Consider the following 21,013-nt stretch of genomic DNA (forward strand, 5'->3'; position numbering starts at 1 on the left):
TAGAAAGGTTTTTTTTTCTGTGAAATTTAATGTCATGTGGTCATAACTGCTAACTTTCAAAGAATTTCAGATAAGACTGGTAATCCATTTCCAATGTTGATTCTTTAAAAGTGGTCATCTCCTCCATGGGGTGCCTGGGTGGCATAGTTGGTTTAAGAGTCTGACTCTTGGGATCCCTGGGTGGCACAGTGGTTTAGCACCTGCCTTTGGCCCAGGGCACGATCCTGGAGACCCGGGATCAAATCCCACATCAGGCTCCAGGTGCATGGAGCCTGCTTCTCCCTCTGCCTGTGTCTCTGCCTCTCTCTCTCTCTCTCTCTCTCTGTGACTATCATAAATAAATAAAAAAAAATTTTTAAAAAAAGAGTCTGACTCTTGGTTTTGGCTCAGGCCAATCTCAGGGTAGTCTATTTGAGATTCTCTTTCCTTTTGCCCCTTCTTCTTGTGTGCTCACTCTGTCTAAAATAAATAAATCTTTTAAAATAATGATCCACTGGAGAAAGTCCAAGATGGAGAGGAGTAGGAGACCTTAGTTTCATCTGGTCCCAGGAATTCAGCTAGATAGGTATTAAATCATTCTGAACACCTCAGAACTCAACCAGATATCTAAGAAAAGAATAGCTGCAACTCTACAAATAGGAAAGCGGTCACTTTAAGCAAGGTAGGAGGTGCAGAGAAGTGAATCTGAGATGATATTGGGAAGGTAAACCATGGTGGGGAGGGAGCCACCATCAGTGGGCTACCGGAAAGGGATATAACAGCAGAACCCAAAATTAGAACTTTTAGAAGTCTGCTCTGGTGAGGTATGTCCCTGACTGAAAGGTGCTCAGATGACTAAGCAGGCATGGAACCCCAGGAGGGACATTGTGGCCTAAATGATCCCCGGGGTCACAGGAAGACTGAGGGTGCCAGAGTGCAGCAGATTTCCCAGGCATCGGAGCAAGAAACCTGCTGCAATCAGAGAGTCCAGGAGTAGGCGCTCAGCTCCTCAGCTCTGGAGAGCTGTGCTAAAGCCTTCAGGCAACAAAAGCCATCTAGAGCAATCTGGAACAGATTACTTAGCCTGGCCCCTTGGCAAGGGTGGTACAATGCCACCCAGGGCAAAGACACCTGAGAATCAGTACAACAGGCTCCTCCCCCAGAAAATCGGTAAGAACATCTGGCTAAGACCAAGTTTACCTATCAGACAGAACTGCAAAACTCCAGCACTAGGGGAAAAGGCATATAGAATTCATGAGTTTTATTCCCATGATTCTTTAGTCTTTCAATTTTAATTTTTCTTTCTTTTTTTTAACCAATTTCTTATTTTATCAACTTTTTAAAAATCTTGTTTAATTTTCACTTTTACAGTTACATTCTATCCTTCAATTGTATTTAGTTTTATTTTTGTATATATGTAAGTTTCTCTTTCTTTACAACTTGGGAATGCAGTTTCTTCTAACAAACAGACCAAAATACACCTAGAATCTAGCCTATGGCTCTGTTCTCTTCACCTGTTTGATCATATTCACTTTTTTCTTTTTTTTTTTTTCCTGTTTTGTTAAAGTCTTTTTAAATTTTCATCCTTACAGTTACAGCCTGTTCTTTCAATGTATTTAATTTTATTTTTGTATATATATTTTTTCTTTACAATTTTGATATATGGTTTCTTCTAGCTGACCAAAATATACTCAGAATACAGTGTATTGCTCTGTTCTATTCACCTGTCTGCTTATATTCCTTCTTATTTTTTCTTTTAATTTACATTTTTACAGTTGCATTCTATCCTTTCATTAAATTTAATTTTTTTGTACACAAATAAGTTTTTCTTTTGTTACTATTTTCTAACAAATGAACAAAAATACACACAGGATCCAGTGCATTGCTCTATTTGTTCACTTGTCTTATTATATTCTTTAAAAAATTTTTTTTCAGTTTTGAGTCTCTTCTAATTTGTTTAGTGTATATTTCTCTGGGGTCATTGTTGCCATTTTAGTATTTTGTTATCTCATTCATCTATTCTCCTCTGTACAGAATGACAAGACAGAAAAACTCACCTCAAAAAAGAGAACAGGAGGCAGAACTGACTGTCAGGGATCTAATAAGTATGGACATAAGTAAGATGTTGGAACTAGAGTTCAGAATAATAATTATAAAGATACTAGTGGGGCTTAAAAAAAAGAAGACACCAGAGAATCCTCTTCTATATAAATAAAAGACCTAAAATCTAATCAAGTTGAAATAAAAAAGGCTATTAATGATACGCAATAAAAAATGGAGGCTATATCTTCTAGGATAAATAAGGCAAAAGAGAGAATTAGTGATATAGTAGACAAAATGGTGAAGAATAAAGAAGCTAAGTAAAAGAGAGAAAAACAACTACTGGATCACAAGGGGAGAATCTGAGACATAAGTCATAAAATTAAGTCAAACAGTATCAGAGTAATTGGGATCTCAGAAGAAGAGGAAAGAGAGAGAGGGGCAGAAGGTATATTGGAGCACATTATAAGGATAACTTCCCTAATTTGGGGAAGGAAACAGGCCTCCAAGTCCAGGAGGCACAGAGAACTCTCCTCAAAATCAATAAGAATAGGTCAATACCTTGATATATTAAAGTGAACCTTGCAAATCTCAGAGACAAAGAGAAAATCCTGAAGGCAATGCAGGACAGAAGGTCCATAACCTACAAGGGTAGAAACATTACACTGGCAGCAGACTTATCCACAGAGACTTGGCAGGCCACAAAGGACTGGCATGATATATTCAGGGGGCTAAATGAGAAAAACATGCAGCCAAGAGTACTTTATCCAGCTAGGATGTCATTCAAAATAGGAAGAGAGATAAAAAGCTTACAGGACAAAGAGAAAATAAGAATTTATGATAACCAAACCAGCCCTACAATAAATACTAAAAGGGATCCTTCAAGGGAAGAGAGAGCCAAAGAAGCAGAGACCAGAAAGGAAGAGAGACAATATATAGACACAGTGACTTTACAAGTAGTACAAAGACACTAAATTCGTATCTTTCAATAGTTACTCTGAATGTAAATGGGCTAAATTCCCCAATCAAAAGACACAGGGTATTAGATTGGATAAAAAGAGCAAGACCCATCAATTTGCTGTCTGCAAGAGACTCATTTTAGACCCAAAGACACCTTCAGATTTAAAGTGAGGGGATGGAAAACCATTTAATCCTGCTAATGGGCATCAAAAGAAATCTAGAGTGACAATCTTTATATCAGGCAAATTAGATTTTGAAACAAAGACTGTAATAAGAGATGAGGAAGGACATTCTCATAATTAAGGATCTATCCAACAAGAAGATCTAACAATGGCAAATATTTATGCCCCTAACATGGGAGCAGCTTATATAAGCCAATTAATAACAAAATTAAAGAAACACATCAATAATAGTACAATAATAGTAGAAGACCTTAGTAACCCACTCACTGAAATGGACAGATCATTTAAGCAGAAGATCAACACAGAAACATGGATTTGAATGACACATTCGACTAGATGGACTTCACAGCTATATTCTGAACAATCCATCCTACAGCAACAGAATACACATTATTCTCGAGTGGATCTGGCACTTCTCCAGAATAGACCACAGACTGTGTCACAAATCAGGCTCAATCAATACCAAAAGACTGGGATCATTCCTTGCATATTTTCGGACCACAATGCTTTGAAACTGGAACTCAATCACAAGAGGAAACTTGGAAAGAACTCAAATACATGGAGGCTAAAGAGCATCCTACTAAAGAATGAATAGGTCAACCAGGAAATTAAAGAAGAATTTAAAATTCATGGAAACAAATGAAAGTGGAAACACAACTGTTCGAACCTTTGAGATGCAGCAATGGTGGTCCTAAGAGGGAAGTATAGTACACTACAAACCTTTCTCAAAAAATGCGGAAGGTCTCAAATACCACAACCTAACCTTACACCTAAAGGAGCTGGGGAAAGAAAGCAAATAAAGCCTAAACCCAGCAGGAGAAGAGAAATAATAAAGATTAGAGCAAAAATTAATAAAATAGAAACCAAAATGAATAGAACAGATCAACCAAACTAAGAGCTGATTCTTTGAAAGAATTAATAAGATTGATAAACCCCTGGACACACTTATCAAAAAGAAAAGAGAAAGGACCCAAATAACTAAAATCATGAATGAAAGAGGAGAGATCACAACCAACACCAAAGAAAGACAAACAATTATAAGAACGTATTATGAGCAACTATATGTCAGCAAATTAGGCAATCTGGAAGAAATAGATGCATTCCTGGAAACTTATAAACTATCAGAACTGAAAGAGGAAAAAATAGAAAACCTAAGCAGACCCATAACCAGCAAAGAAATTGAAGCAGTAATAAAAAATCTCCCAAAAAACAAGAGTCCAGGACTAGATGCCTTACCAGGGGGAATTCTACCAATTGTTTAAAGAAGAATTAATACCTATTCTTCTGAAGCTGTTTCAAAAAATAGAAATGGAAGGAAAACTTCCAAACTCGTTCTGTGAGGCCAGCATGACCTTGACAAAGAAAGATCCTACCAAAAATGTGAATTACAAACCAATATCCCTGATGAACATGGATGGAAAAATTCTCCCTAAGACACTAGCCAATAGGATCCAACAGTACATTAAAAGGATTATTCATCACAACCAAATGTAATTTTTTCCTGGGCTGCAAGGGTGGTTCAACATCCGTAGATCAATCAATGTGATACACTACATTAATAAAAGGAAGAACAAGGACCATATGATTCTCTCAACAGATGCAGAAAAAGCATTTGACAAAGTACAGCATCCTTTCTGGATTAAAATTCATCACAGTGTAGGGATAGAAGGAACATACCTCAATATCATAAAAGCCATCTATGAAAAGCCCACAGTGAATATCATTCTCAATGGGGAAAAACTAAGAGCTTTTCCCCTAAGGTCAGAACACAGCAGGGATGTCCACTCTCACCACTGTTGTTCAACATAGTACTGGAAATCCTAGCCTCAGCCATCAGACAACAAAAAGAAAGAAAAGGCACCCAAATTGGCATAGAAGAAGTCAAACTCTCACTCTTTGCAGATGACACGATACTCTGTGGAAAACCCAAAAGACTCCACCCCAAAATGGCTAGAACTCACACAAGAATTCAGCAAAGCGGCAGGATATAAAACCAATGCACAGAAATCAGGTGCGTTTCTATACACTAACATGAGACAGAAGAGAAATTAAGGAGTTGATCCCATTTACAACTGCACCCAAAACCATAAGATACCTTGGAGTAAACCTAATCAAAGAGGCAACAGATCTGATCTCAGAAAACTACAGAGCACTCATGAAAGTGATTGAAGAAGACACAAAGAAATGGAAAAACGTTCCATGCTCATGGATTGGAAGAACAAGTGTTGTTAAAATGTCTATGCTGTCTAGAGCAATCTGTACATTCAGTGCAATCCCTATCAAAATACTATCAATTTATTTCACACAGCTGGAATAAATAATCCTAGAATTTGTATGGAACCAGAAAAGACCCTGAGTAGCCAAAAGAATGTTGAAAAAGACAACCAAAACTGGTGGCATCACAATTCTGGACTTCAAGCTCTATTACAAACCTGTAACCATCAAAACAGTATGGTACGAGCACAAAAACACATATATCAATGGAATAGAATAGAGATTCCGAAAATGCACCCTCAACTCTATGGTCAACTGATCTTTGACAAAGCAGGAAAGAATACCCAATGGTAAAAAAGACAATATTTTCAACAAATGGGGTTGAGAAAATTGGACAGCCACATGCAGAAGCCACATGCAGAAAATTCGACAGCCACATGCAGAAGAATGACACTGGACTCTTTCCTCACATAACACACAGAAATAGACTCAAAATGGATGAAAGACATAAATGGGACATAGAATCCATCATAATCCTAGAGGAAAACACAGGAAGCAACGTTTGTGACCTCAGCCACAGCACTAGATATGTCTCCAAAGGCAAACATGAACTATTGGGACTTCATCAAGATAAAGAGCTTTTGTATAGTAAAGGAAACAGTCAACAAAACCAAAAGACAGTTAACAGAATGGGAGAAGATATTTGCAAATGTCTTATCAGATAAAGGGCTAGTATACAAATTCTATAGAGAACTTAGCAAACTCAATACCCAAAGAACAAATGAACACACGTTTCTCCAAAGAAGACATACAAATCGCCAGCAGACACATGAAAAAATGCTCAACATCACTGGGCATCAGGGAAATACAACTCAAAACTACAATGAGCTAGCACCTCACACCAGCCAGAATGGCTAAAATTAACAAGACAGGAAACGACAGATGTTGGCAAGGATGCAGAGAAAGGGAAACCCTCTGACACTGTTAATGGGAATGCAAGCTGGTGTGGCCACTCTGGAAAACAGTATGAAGGTTCCTCAAAAAGTTGAAAATTGAGCTGCCCGATAGCCCAGCAATTGTACTACTAGGGATTTACCTCAAAGATACAAAGGTACTGATTCTAAGGGGCACCTGCACCCCAGTGTTTACAGCAGCAATGTCCACAATAGCTCAACTATGGAAAGAGCCCAGATGTCCATCAACAGAAGAATGGAGAAGGAAGATATATACACAATGGAATACTACTCAGGCATCAAAAGAAAGGAAATCTTGCCATTTACAATTACATGGATGGAACTAGAGGGTATTGTGCTAAGTGAGATAAGTCAATCAGAGAAAGACAATTATCATATGACCTCACTCATCTGTAGAATTTAAGAAACAAAAGAGAGGATCATAGGGGAAGGGAGGGAAAAATAAAACAAGATGAAATCAGAGGGAGACAAACCAACTGTAAGAGACTTTTAATCATAGGAAACAAAGTGAAGGTCGCTGGACGGGAGATGGGTGTGGAATGGGGAAACTGGGTGATGGACATTAAGGAGGGCATGTGATGTAATGAGCACTGGGTGTTATATATGACTGATGAATCACTGACCCCTACCCCTGAAACAAAGAATACATTATGTGTTAATTATTTTATCTATTTATTTTTTTTAAGATTTTATTTATTCGTGAGAGACAGAGGGGGGGGGCAAAGACATAGGCAGAGGGAGAAGCAGGCTCCATGCAAGAAGTCCGATATGGGACTCAATCCCGGGACTACAGGATCATGCCCTGAGCCGAAAGCAGATGCTCATCCCCTGGCCACCCAGGCATCCCTAATTATTTTAATTTAAATAAAATTGGTAAAAAATGGAAAAAATGACCTTCTCGTCCATATTTTAGTTGCTAACAATGGTTATTAACAGATTATTCTTAAAATGAACAGAATTCACAAGTACATTTATTGATTGATTGATTGACTGATTTGCAATTCCAATTTATAACAAACTAGGAATGTTTTCCTGGCCTCTGCACTGAATTTTTATTACAAAGGGGCAAAAAATAGGCCTAAATGAGTATGCAACCGATGTAAGACACGACTGTAATATTTAGTGGTAAGAACACAAGGAGAGGTTTGGAACTAGCAGAAATGAACTGAACTTCTTGCCCCTCTAGCAAGCAGCATCAGCAATAGTACCAAAAGGAATGAAAGTGAACTCATGACTAATTTTTCCCTTTTGATCTGAATTCGCTACAAGAAAAGTGGATGAGGCTTGGAATGAGAAAACACTCTAGATTTAATACAGATCTCTAACATTGATGGATGCTAATTCATAATCACAAGGGAGAAACAACAATGTTTTTTCAATTAAAAAATGTGATATGATATATTGAGAGGTTCCCAACTATAATCTTGGCTTTTCTTGTTACTGTCCTCAATTTTTCAGCATCTTCCTTGCACTCAAGTCCTATTAAATATTATCATTTTACTGAATCAACTCACTATCTACCTTCTTATTCTAGCACTTAATCCACAAAAAAAAAAAGGATTACTTTATCTCTGTTTTATTTTCCCCAGAGAGAAAATTTCTTGAGAATTATTTCTTGTCAGGTGGATGTCTTCATCGGCCACATGACTTACACAATTCTTTGCAACACAGTAATTGCTTACTGAGTGTTTGTTGCAATAAAGTGATTATCACAATGATAGAAAATTCACTGTACTATTTATAGCAAGCCTTCAAAGCTAAACTGGTACTACATTTCAGTTAACTTTGGTTCATTTTAGCAAATGATAAATCTTATATTAATAGAAGAGTCTAAGCTTCAAGGCTGCTTTTATTTATCTTTGGCTGGGTACTGAAGTACGTGCTAAATGATCTAATCTGAAAAGTTTAAATCTCTTGGAGTTACGGCTCTTCTATCAGACATTCAAGATTATCTACTTTTCTAGTCATCACTCTGACTTATCACTTTAACATTTTAAATTCTAGACTTTTACATAATGTATTTTAGCATTTTACAATATGTTACCTTTTTTCCCCCACCCGTGGAATAGAACAATACGAAATCACTTACCCTTTAGAACTGAGTTTGCTTTTACAAGTTTTCTGTCACTATTATGTTCAGAAAAAGGATCATAGAATGAAAAATTTAACATAGTTTGTGGACACAAAACTCAACAGGAAAATCCACATGTTAATATATGCCCATGGCTATGTAAGGCATAGACAACCACTTATAGAAACAATTTTAATAGACCTCCAAATGAAACATAGTGTAGGTTTTAACATGGTAAAAATAGGTTGCATTTCCAAGTTCCATACCAAATCTTGAAAAACACGACAGCAAATCTAGATCACAGTAAATCAAACATATAGGCTTTTGAAAATGAATAGAACTTTGTTTTACTTACTTAGAGGCCACTCGGAAGTATTTCTGGATAAAATAAAAGGCGACCCCAAGAGGCACAAGAGCAACCAGGAACACAGGAGTAGCATATGAAATCATGCCAATGGCAGACAGGCAGAGCAGTGTTGAGCGAGTTAGAGATTCCAAAGTTGGAGGGATATGCTATTAAGAAGGTAGTTTGAAAGGAAAATGTTTTAGTCCAAAGAAAATATTGGTTACAATGCAATAAAATATTCATTTATATTAATGTTAAGGTACATAATTAGTTACAAAAGTAGTATATCAACATTTGCGTTATAAGCAAGTCTTCATTCCTTTAACTTCACTCACTTCCCATAGGTCAGTATATTTACCCATCTATCTACCTATCTATCTACTTATCATCAGTCAGTCTACCCATCCATTTATCTTGGGTATTTTATGTAAATGACACTATACTATAAATCTCATGTGTCCATGTGTTCTTATTTTACTTTACTGAGCAAGACAGACTATAAAGCTTCCCATGATACCATAGACATCTCTCTCTCTCTCTCTCTCGAATGGCTGCATACTATTAACATAGTTAGCTATTCCTCTTCTGTAAGATATTTACATTAATTTTCTGTATTTTGCTTTCTCCTATCCCTTGCATATTTTTGATTGGATTATTTACTGCCTAATCAATTTTTAGATGCTCTTTATAGATTATAGATGTTTTCCTCTTGCTTTACATGTGTTGCCAGCTTTTCTTCCAGTTAATCTATTATGTTTTAAATCTGGCTTTGATGCTTTTAGCTTGAGAGAAGTTTAAATTTTTATATAGTCATTTCCGTTGGCCTTTTTCCTTATTCAGAGTTTTGTGTCTTACTTAATTCCCACCCAGAAATTTTAAAACTACTTTCCCACATTTTATTTTATAGTCTTATGTTTTATATGGCTATCTTTATTCCATATGTATTTGCTTTGTATTTTATGGATAGCTAATTGTCCCAACATTCTTTATTGAAAAAATAATCCTTTTCTTACGGATTCCAGATACCACACTTACCCTGTGTTAAATCTCTCCATATGCTGGTGTTTCTGAGTTCTCCATTTTGTTCTTTTGATCTACTTATTTTCTGTGATCACCAGAGTATTTCATCTTTATAGTGCTTTCTGGGTATCTGATAGGGAAACTCTCTCTTTATGTAGGAATTTTAGGATTTCCAGTATTGTTGGATCTCTTCACTTATTAGGTTTCTTTTTGTTTTGTTATTATGAATAGAATTCATTTCTCACTTAATTTTTTAATTGGTGTAGAAAAAGTTACTGAATTTTGTATCATACACCTTATGCAGACACTCTTATGAACTTTCTTTTGTTTTCTTTTTGTACTACTTGTCTTGGACTCTCTAGGTGGCTATCATATCATCTTCCAAATAAGGGCTGATTCGTCTCTTCTTTTCCCATATGTATTCCTTATGAAGTGTTTTGGATGCAGTGTGACCAACACCAATGAAAACATTCAGTATACTTTTTAGTCAGCTGCATGCATCAAGCATTCTTTTCCTAAACTGAGGGTAACTTAAGTATTCTAAAGGCAACTATGAAAAGTCAGAAAAGACCATTTCTGGATTTGAAGGATTCTTTTGTCAGTTATTCTGAGGGGTCTGTTCTTGGAGTGATATATTTTAAGAGTTTGAGGACTTTAACTTCAGGACAAACTTCTAGAGGGATAAGGATCTAAAACTAAACTGGGCATCCCTAGAATAGTCTCTAAAATATCACACCATTTAAAGCTTTTCTCATTGAAGAGCCAATCTAATTGAAGTAAAGGACATCTAAGACAGCCTGGCATTCTATCCTTTGCTTCCGGGAGACATTCTCCAACAATAGTAAACTGTTAAGAATTTTGCTATGAATGGAGATACAACACTGATCAAAATGATTCCCTTTATAATAAAAAATTAAATGTTAGTTCTTTGCTATCTCCCTTTATTTTAAGCTGATTTTCAGGGATCCCTGGGTGGCTCAGCGGCTGAGCATCTGCCTTCGGCCCAGGGTGTGATCCTGGAATCCTGGGATGGAGTCCCACGTCAGGCTCCCTGCACGGAGTCTGCTTCTTCCTCTGCCTTTGTCTCTACCTTTTTCTCTCTCTGTGTCTCTCATGAATAAATAAAATCTTTTAAAAAAACCAAAAAAAAAAAAAAAAGCTGCTTCTCGAAGTATCCTCTTCTACATGTATAAATTATTTCAGATTAAAGTTTTCTTTTAAGTTTTTTTTTTAAGATTTTATTTATTTATTCATGAGAGACACAGAGAGAGACAGGGAGAGGCAGAGACACAGGCAGAGGGAGAAGCAGGCTCCATGCAGGGAGCCTGACGTGGGACTCAATCCCAGGATTCCAGGATCAGGCCCTGGGCCGAAGGTGGCGCTAAACCGCTGAGCCACCTGGGCTGCCCTTTCCTTTAATTTTTTATTCTAGAAATCCATATGTATATAATATTGATAAGTGTGCGTATAGGCTCCAATTGAAATTTTAGAAATCCTCTATTGTTAATAGGGATCATAGTTTATCTTAAATGTTACTTAGGTTCTACCGAAAAAATTGTTTTTGAACTTGGAAGTAACTCAGGCACTCACCTGATCAATGATATTTGTATCAGCTGAGAAGCGATTGAGAATCAATCCCAGGGGGGTGGTATCAAAGAATCTAGGCAATAAACAGATTGGAATGTATGATAATACTAAACTATCAGGACCCTGAGCACTGCTAATGAACATCTTGGACTCAGGAAAATGAGAAGGTTCCTATGCATTTGCTCAAAGGCCAAATACATTCTCTAATGCTTCATAATTCACTTAAATTTAAAGATGCATGTTTTTATGATTTTCTGTGTGAGAGGGTAAGAAATAATTACATTTTTACCTTATTGGTCCAAGAATTATCTTATTGAGGAGATTCTGGTGAAGGTTTTTTGCAGCTGTGAGACCCATCCATTCTACAGTGAGTGATGTGACAAGGCAGAGGAAAATACCTGCTCCACAAAGTATGCTAAATCCAGCCACATAGTAGGTCTAAAAAGCAACCAAAAAATAAAAAAATAAAAGCACCAGCACCAAAAAAAAAAACACCCACAAATCAAATTATCAGTTTTTTCTCATTAGAACACTAAATATCAAAGTCAGACAATATTTTTCAACTTCATTATCTTGCATCAATTTAGACAGTTGAAGGAGTGCTGTTTTCCTTCACTCTTTTCCAAGGTTTGTGTAAGGGCAAATGAAGCAGTAGAGTCTGTTTTCAGGTTTGAAATATTTTTGGCTCTCTACACTGTAGAGTTCATCATTCCCATCCTTAATCTCAGAATGACCAACTAATACATTGGCATCAGTAGTTAAAATCAATACTATCAAAACAAAAACAATAAAATTCCTGTGTATATGTTACACACACTCACACACACACACACACACACATACATTGTGCATATACCTTGAATCCAAATCAAAACATCATCTTTAAGTGTTTCTTATAATAAGCTTTAAAACACAAAAGCGATCACATAGATTCCATTTTGACAGGTTATTCTATTTCAGGTCCTGTTCTAATTAACTTACTGAATCATTACAAAAATCCTATGACATTTGGGCTATTAATATCAAACTGAATAAATGGGTATAACGGTTAATACCAATATTTATTTCCTTGATGATTTAAAAACAGAATTCACTATACCTGATCAGCTTTTCCAGTATTGTTTATACTGTACTCTGAAGTCCATGTGGCTAGCCAGTAGTCTATAGCCACAATGACTGAATGTTTCAAAAGCTTAGAGAAAATCATCAGGAAGAGCAAGAAAAATCCTCCAGAAGTAAGGTATCTCCAGCAGGTTTTCCATGGCATTTTAGTTCTGAGCCTCATGACAGTGGACATATTATCATCCTCATCTTCCTCCTCTTCTTCCTCTGCATGTAAAATATTAGTTTAACCTTCACTCAGTAAACAGGTAGATAAAATTTGTATCATTTCACAAAAAAAAAAACATAAAAATCTCCCTCAGATTTACAGAAATACAAGTTCTGGTCTTAGATATTTTAAATGCTTTTAGCAGAGAAAAACCTCATTTAAAAAGCTGGTGAAAATGAATGAATGAGCAAAATGATAAACAACATCTATATCTGAATGAGATAATTTGTCAATTTATTACACATCAAATTGACAGGAAGTGTAGACTAGAAGTTTATGAAGTTATTGAAAGAACTGTGTTGCCAATAAAACCACAGGCCTGGCCTTTAAACACATAAGGTTTTGAACTCTAAATTTCTGAATTTGTAAAACTTCACCAGAAGGGAACAGACTTGAAATCTGTGGATAGTCCAAAAGGTCATAATGTCCAAATGCTCTCAATGGTCCATTTTAGATGTGAGAGTCCAAATGCTCTCAATGGTCCATTTTAGATGTGGTCATGCAGGAGCAAAGTAAGAAGAAACCTTCTAGAGAGGAAAGGTGGAGGACAGACGACAATAGTCAGGGAGTTCCTTTCTCATGTTTAAGCCATCTGGAAATTCCAAGATGGCTATCCTAAGAACATACTCCATTATGAAGACAGGGAATTTCGGCACCTCCTCACTGGCAAGATCTGATTATTCGTGTGGTCTGGTGATTGTTGTGCATATCCCATCCTTTCCTATTCCAAAGACCATTTTCATTGCAGTTATCCTTTTAGATATTCCATTACTGTATATTGAGAGGTTGTGAGCAGGAAAGATAGATAGCTTTGGTTTACAGGTTATCAGACCACAGAGATCTAAATATGGATACTACGGGAAGGCTGAGCATCACCAAACGTCCCTAATATTTTGAGCTGGATCCAGTAAATGAACAGGTCTCAGATAATGTGTCCTTTGGTAAGAGTCGATTAAATATGTGAGGACAGGATTAGAAATCTGCATAATGAAAGTGCCAGACACTTACAGACTACTTACTACCTGTCTCCCCAACATCCATTTTCTGTTTCCATATTAACTGAAATTTCAACTTGCCAATGGCTGCTCAGCTAAAGACAAGATTCGTTCCTTTCCCAGTACATAATCTGTCCATGAAATGAACTGGCCAATGGTAAGGAGTAGGAAAAATATATGCAACTACTTCCCCTCTTCCCTTCCTGGTGGCTGGAACAGATATACCGACCAGGACCAGAAATAGCAACCTAGTGAGAAATACGTAGCATATTGGGCTCTTTAATATGCATTACCTCATTTTATTCTGTAAGAAAGTAGTACTATCTAATTTTATGCCTGAGAGAATGGATTAACACAACAAGCCTAGGATAGAGTGTCCAGCTGTATACTCACCACTGGAACACTGGATAGAGTAACTGGGCATGACTCCACTTTTAGAGTGCCTTAGAAGTAACTGGCTTAAAATTCTAGAGGCTGATGATTACAGCACCAGACTTTCTTTAAAAATATTTTTAAATCTAAGGAATGGAAGTGCAAAATCCATTCATTTGTCTGTTCATTCATTCATTCTTTCAATGAGTATTTGTTGAAATACTGAATAGTTATCAGCTGGAATATAAAGGTATCACATTTTGGTGTTCTTTGGCTTGAAATTACAATTTCTTCTCTTTCTTAATTGGCTTGTAGAAATGCAGTCTTCAGCAAAAACTGTATAGCAAACATGAAGTATAGTGCATTTACCCTATGGACTTAAATGGGATTTAGCTTATAAAGTTCTTGGCAACCAATATCAATTAGTTCATCTCATTCCTCGATTTTCCAGGAAATCTTTTTTTCTCTACCTTATTAGATCCAGAAAACTGAAACATAACAAATGGCTTTCATCGAATTCTCTTATTCTTCATTGCTATATTGGCATGAAAACTCCATGAGGATTTACTGAATGATTCAAGTATAAATATTTTAAACCAGTATTTCCTTCATATTTCCCATTTATTGTTAACCACTCACGATGTCTTTTGATGGATTGCACACACCTTTCCTTTGCTCCTATTCTTTTCATTTGCACTATTTGCACTATTATGTATTTTGCTTAACTCTTTTCTCCCTGCAAAGTGGCTTCTTATTCTTCACGGGCACACTCATGCATCAGTTGCCAAGGTAAAACAGTCACACTTGAATGTTTCAGATGTAAGAAAAAGATCTACCTTCATCTTCATCCTCCATTTGGGCTTTGGCCTCTCTTGAATACATGGCTCTTCGGAGGGTTTTCCTCTCTAGAGTTGTTTGGTCAGCTTCCATATCCTACAGTAAACACCATATTCATTCATTCATTCAAGGAGCTCACAGCTGCAGGAAGGTTTTTGACTTACCAATCAGTGACCCACACATACCAATCGTTAGTTATCTTTGCCAATCTTGGGCTGTTTGCTCTCTCTAGAGATCCACAACTCCTGTCATAGGAGTAGTTGTGAGGCAATGTCTGAGGTTTGTAGGATTTCAGAGCTCAGAGATGTTGCCAATAAGAAGCCAGGAAAAGTATCGACTATACAATAGAACTGACCCCAGGAGCAGGGGTCCTCCTCCAGCCTTAAGGCATAATTCCATCACTGCTATTTGTTTTATCTTTACCTCATTTTCAGTTACTCCCTGCAATTCTCTAAAGATTTATTCATGTTAATAAGTATCTTCCTTTAAAAATGCTTGCAGTTCTAAACTGGTTAAAACCCTGTCACTCACCCCTCTTATTATAAATTATTAAATCAGAGTGAGTTTCTTTAGGTTCTCACTAAGGCAGGCTGCATAAAAGAAATGGACTTCAATAAGCATTGAAGTAAGCAAATAAAAAGGGTAGTTAGGTGCGAGCAGTTTAGGAGAAAGCCTTGGGCGGGGAGGGATATGCAGAAGGAGAAGGAAAACATTCCCCAAACAAACTTGGTGAATTTTTCAGGGTTGCTTCAGATTTGTTGTGTGCTCAAGACAGGGAGAAGCATTTCATTTTCTCCACTCCTCTGCTTCCAACACTCTTGTCCCCTGGGCTTCAGAACTGGAGTGGTAATACCAGTTTTGATACACTGTGGGTTAAATCAGCTGCTGCAGGACAGTTTGGGAAACTAACCATAGCTTTGTGTCTATGAGGAAATGCATTCTGAGTTCCAAACGACTGACACACAAACTTTTGGAATCTATGGTAAATTAAGGGCTTTCTGTATTCTCTCTCTCTCTCTCTCTCTCTCTCTCTCTCTCTCTCTCACACACACACACACACACACACGCACACACACAATCACAGTTTGGCCATTACATCAATAAACAAACAAACCCTTAGTGATCAGTCTCTAGGTAGTGATCATGGTTGTTGTTGTTTTTGTTTTGGCCTTATACAACATGTGTGATTTAGGAAACTTGCTAGACGCTCTATTGCTTCCAGATTCTTGGTTAAAAAAGAATAAAAGCTAAAATGTCTCCTGAATAGCATTTTTTCAGAGACAATTTCATATCAGCTTTTAATTTGCCTAATGATATGAAAACTAGTGCTGCTACATGGGATTAAACACAAAATTAAAAATTATTCGATTCTTTGTGTCTAGTATAATAAAATGAAATGACCCCACACATTGGAAAACAGCGTATTTGGTTCTTGTTCAACTCTCTCTGCTATGTGAGCAAAAGATTGAACATCTTAGATACTTAAAAAAAATCTGTATTCATTTTCCTAAGTAAATGCTCATATTAGGTTCATTACAGGTTAAATATTTTAAATTACACTGATATTTGGCTTAAGTAAATGTGATTTTAATTTCGTTTCTCTTGTAAATATTTCTTGGATGCCTGTTACTGATTGGATCAAGGTGAGGGCTGGAGGCTGGGGGAGGAGACACCAGATAATACTAGATTATTTTGCTTAATAACAATATGAAGATAATGGTGCCATCCAAGATAGAATTTTTTTTATAATATTTAAATTAGCTCAAAGTGTTATCTCTTCCTCATTGTAGTTTTCACTGCTATCCTTGTAACATATTCTTTTGTTGGCCCCTTAACCCTTAAACTGACAGTTGTGTCTAAAGCCCAGTGATAGGATATTTTGTTTTGCTGTCCTTCTGTGCTTGCTTGGTCTGCTCTGGTTGTAGGTCAGCCTTCCTCAACTTGGCACTATTGACATTTTGGCCAGATAACTTTGTTGTTGTCAGCGATGCACTGTAGGATGTTTAGTAACATCCCTGTCTTCTACCCAGGAGACACTAGTGGCACCTGCCCTCTGCCCTCCCCCCAGCTGTGACAACCAAAAATGTCTCTAAATGTTGCCAAATGTACCCTAGAAAGCAAACTGGACCCTGGTTGAGAACCAGTGCTCTTGGCAAACACGGATCCTGCCACCTAGCAAAGTAAACAAGAAACTGATTCTCCCCTAGTGTGATTCTCCCTGCCTTCAGATGAATTTCTGGTACCTGCCCTTCCCAAGGTGGCAGTAAACCTCCTTCCTTCCCCAGGTGAGGATTCTGGACAGGTGCATGGTTCATTCTGGTTTCTACTGGCCACTGTTCAACCTCACAACTGCATTCACTCTGTCCACACCCTAACTTGCTCCATATCTCTGCCAGCTGATTTATAATCCTGTAATGTGTCTTTAATTATAGAGCTATGCTATCTCAAGTGATCACTTCATTTCTAAATACAACTTAATGGACTTTCTTCCTGGCTTAACAGTCAGTATTACTATAAAATCAAGCCAACAACTCTCTCTCTCTCTCTCTCTTTTTTTTTTTTTTCCAGATCTTCTTTCCAAAGTAAACCATAAGTGGCCCTACTCCTTAAGCTTACATCATATTCTTTTGTCCCTGGCATCTAGGTCCCTGTAAAAAAAACAACACAACCACAAGTTGTTCTTTCATTGCACTCAGTCTGGTTTCCAATTCTGTTATCACCTCATTCAATGTTATATTTACATCACACATAACATTATACTGGAATTACACTGAATACAGACCTTGGTTTAAGTCCAATGAGTACCACTTAGTATATATACTATACAACTTAGAAGTAACTTAACCTCTCTGGGCTTCAATTTTCTCATCTGCAAAAGTGAGACCCTATTTTCTTTACTTATTTTCTGTATTTTCTTTGCTTTTTTTCCCTAGGGGTTTGTGAAAATTAAATGAGCTTAAATCAAATGAGTAAAAAAGCCTTTGTGGACTTTAAAAACTATATCAATGTAAAAATTAGTTATTATCTCCTGATCACCTTCCTTCACTCCCCAGCCCTATTCCAGGCATGCATAACAACTTCACTCATAGCTCACAGCTCTTCCTTCTTTCAAAATCATCTTAGATTTTATTTTGCCCATGACTCTCCATTTGCAGGTGGTGAGTGATAATATCCTCACATTACAGATGAAGAAAAGATATACAGAAGAAAAAATAAGATAAAATAATGATATACCATACTTCAGCAGTTTAAGTTTTAAATACACGTATAATTATAATATGGTTCAAACCCAAATCAAAATCTTCTAAAACCCTGAGAGCACTTCATCCAAAAGATAACATTAGAATTTTATAGTTTCAAAGTAGCCTATTTGTTAATGATATATAAATAAACAATTACTTTGGGTTTCAAATGAGGACCATTATATCATCAAATAATAAATGGTAGTACTCCTTTAAACAAATTTTTAATAATTATATGGTATATTCATAACTCTTTTAAAATAGACTCTGAACTCTTCTAGACTATGAGCAATTACCTTTTCTAATTCTTGATCTTGCCGATTCATAAGTGTTTTCCAGTGTTCATAAAGCTCAACATCTTTGGTTTGGATGTCCTTCAAAGTTCCTTCTCTTAGTACACTTCCATCTTTCATGGCTATGATCTAAGGAAAGCATATATTAGCAGAACTATGACAAAAAGCCTTAACTGACCAAATGAATTACTTTTATCTCAGAGAGCATTTCTTAATGTCCTTATTTATATGACTATAATATTAAAATTAATGAAATTTCTTTTAAACTCTTACCCAGTCAGCATGTGTTAGATACTGTAATTTGTGAGTCACAAGAACAAGTGTTCTTTTGTCATCTTGGAGAAATTTCAAAATCCCTTCTTGCATTAAGTGATCACTCAAGTGAATGTCCAGGGCTGAGAATGGATCATCCTACAACCAGTAAAATGGAGAGAAGAGGAAACAATTTCTATATTCTTGATATAATTAAATTTTTCTAGAAACTAAAAACATAAGTAACTAAGAGTAAATTATCCCTAACATCCAATTTGTTAAAAACCAGACTCTGCAGGGACACCTGGGTGGCTCAGTGATTGAGCGTCTACTTTCAGCTCAGGGTGTGGTCCCGGGATGGAGTCTCACATTGGGATCCCCTCAAGGAGCCTGCTTGTCCTTCTGCCTATATCTCTGCCTCTCTCTGTGTGTCTCTCATGAACAAATAAATAATTAAAAAAACAGACTCTATATATGTTTAAATTGTTGAGAAAAGGTAGAAAATTAAAAGTGAAGCTTTTATTTTTCTCTTTCACTTTAAAATTATTTAAAAAGTAAATAACAATATCCCAAGTGGTCTGGATTATTATACAGAACATTCAAGCTCAAAAAACAACACCTCTTGACAACCTTTAACAATAGACCAAAGAAAGAATAAAAAATAATTCCAGTAGTTGAAACTTAGATAATATAAACAGACAGACTCCAGGCCAAGATGGCAACATAGGAGGCTCCTAAATTTCCCTTCCCCATGGGTGCTCTGCCTATGCAGCTATACACAGAGCAATTCTCTCCGAGACAAATCCAGAAACTAGTTGAGTGACTTCTACACATTGAGAAACTAAGAAAATACCCCATCTAAAAGATAGGAAAGTGAGATGCACTCTTACCACAAACCTCACCCTCTGCACAACACCATACAATTGGAGGGAATCCTAACTCCCATCTTCTCTCTGAGGAGTGAAGGATTGGGACCATACATCTAGTGCCCCAACCTTTATGGCTGCTACCCAACTTTTATGGCTGTTATTTGGGGGACAGGCCCCCCAAATCGCTTCGCTTTGAAAGCCAATGGGGCTTACATTGGTAAGTCCCACAGAAATATAAGAAACAAAAAAGCAGCTGTTAACAGGCACATGCATGAATAAAGTGAGAATTTTAACATAATATATAATATTAACATCAATATTAATATGATTAATACTATAATAATAGTAATTTAAGGCATAAAATATTAAAAAGTACCAAACAGAAATTATAGAACTAAGAATAGAATAGTTGAACTGACAATTTCAATAGAGGGCTTCAACAAATAGCTAGATCAGGAAGAATAAAGGATCAGTGAATTGAAAGACAGGACAGTGAAATTAATCCAGTCAGAAGAACAAAAAGAAAAAAGAATGAAAAAGACTGAAGATATCTTAACAGACTCATAGGACACAATTGAGAGGAGCAATATATTCATTATACGGGTCCCAGAAGGAGAAGTGAAAGAAAGGGGCAAAAAGCTTATTCAAAGAAATAATGGCTGGAAATTTCCCCTACCTGGGGAAAGAAACATACATCCAGTTCCAGAAAACCCCAAAAGTACCAAAAAAAAAAAAATGACAAACTGAAAGACAGCCAAACTAGGCCCATTAAAATGGAATCGTCAAAAGTTAGACAAAAAAAGAATCTTAAAAACAACAAGAGAAAAACAACTTGCTACTTATAAGGAAATCCCCATAAGCATATAAGATTTTTCAGCAGAAACTTTGCAGGCCAGAAGATAAGCTATACTTATATGAGATACATAGGTTTTAAACCAAAGACTGTAACAAGAAATAAAGTTCATTTTATAATGAGGAGATCAATTTATCAAAAGATAACAAAAAATTTAAATACGTACCCGGCATTGTATTTACATATTTACATTTAAATATGTAAAGCAAATGTTGATAGATCTGAAGGGAAAAATAGACAGCAACACAATAATAATAGGACTTCAATACTCTACCTTCAACAATGGACAGATGATTTAGACAGAAATAAAATAAAATACAGAAAATACCAGCATTACCCTGATACCAAAAGCAAAGATGTTAGAAAAGTACAGACCAATATCCTTGATGAATGTAGACGTAAAAATCCTCTACAAAACATTAACAAACCGAATTCAACAGTACATTAAAAAGAATACACATCATGATTAAGTGGGATTTATTCCTGGGACACAAGGATGGTTCATCATATGCAAATCAATGTGATATATCACATTAACAAAATGAGGAATTAAATGAGGAATTAAAATCATAAATCATCTCAATAGGTGTAGAAAAC

The 21,013-nt window shown here is 36.4% G+C and overlaps 1 protein-coding gene across 8 annotated transcripts in view; it reads right to left on the bottom strand.

Moving 5' to 3' along the window:
- ABCC9 (ATP binding cassette subfamily C member 9) overlaps positions 1-21,013 on the bottom strand; it is a 149,626-nt gene that overhangs the window by 37,342 nt on the left and 91,271 nt on the right. For all 8 annotated transcript variants that reach the window (XM_055318744.1, XM_055318743.1, XM_055318746.1 and 5 more), the window contains 7 exons: positions 18,716-18,853; positions 18,446-18,571; positions 14,907-15,003; positions 12,473-12,702; positions 11,663-11,811; positions 11,377-11,446; positions 8,776-8,933 (listed from right to left, as the gene is read on the bottom strand). In XM_055318744.1, coding sequence (XP_055174719.1) covers positions 8,776-8,933; positions 11,377-11,446; positions 11,663-11,811; positions 12,473-12,702; positions 14,907-15,003; positions 18,446-18,571; positions 18,716-18,853 — 968 coding nt within the window. The remainder of the gene's footprint in view (positions 1-8,775; positions 8,934-11,376; positions 11,447-11,662; positions 11,812-12,472; positions 12,703-14,906; positions 15,004-18,445; positions 18,572-18,715; positions 18,854-21,013) is intronic.

The sequence above is a fragment of the Nyctereutes procyonoides genome, unplaced genomic scaffold, assembly GCF_905146905.1.
Source record: "Nyctereutes procyonoides isolate TBG_1078 unplaced genomic scaffold, NYPRO_anot_genome, whole genome shotgun sequence".
Taxonomy (NCBI): Eukaryota; Metazoa; Chordata; class Mammalia; order Carnivora; family Canidae; genus Nyctereutes; species Nyctereutes procyonoides.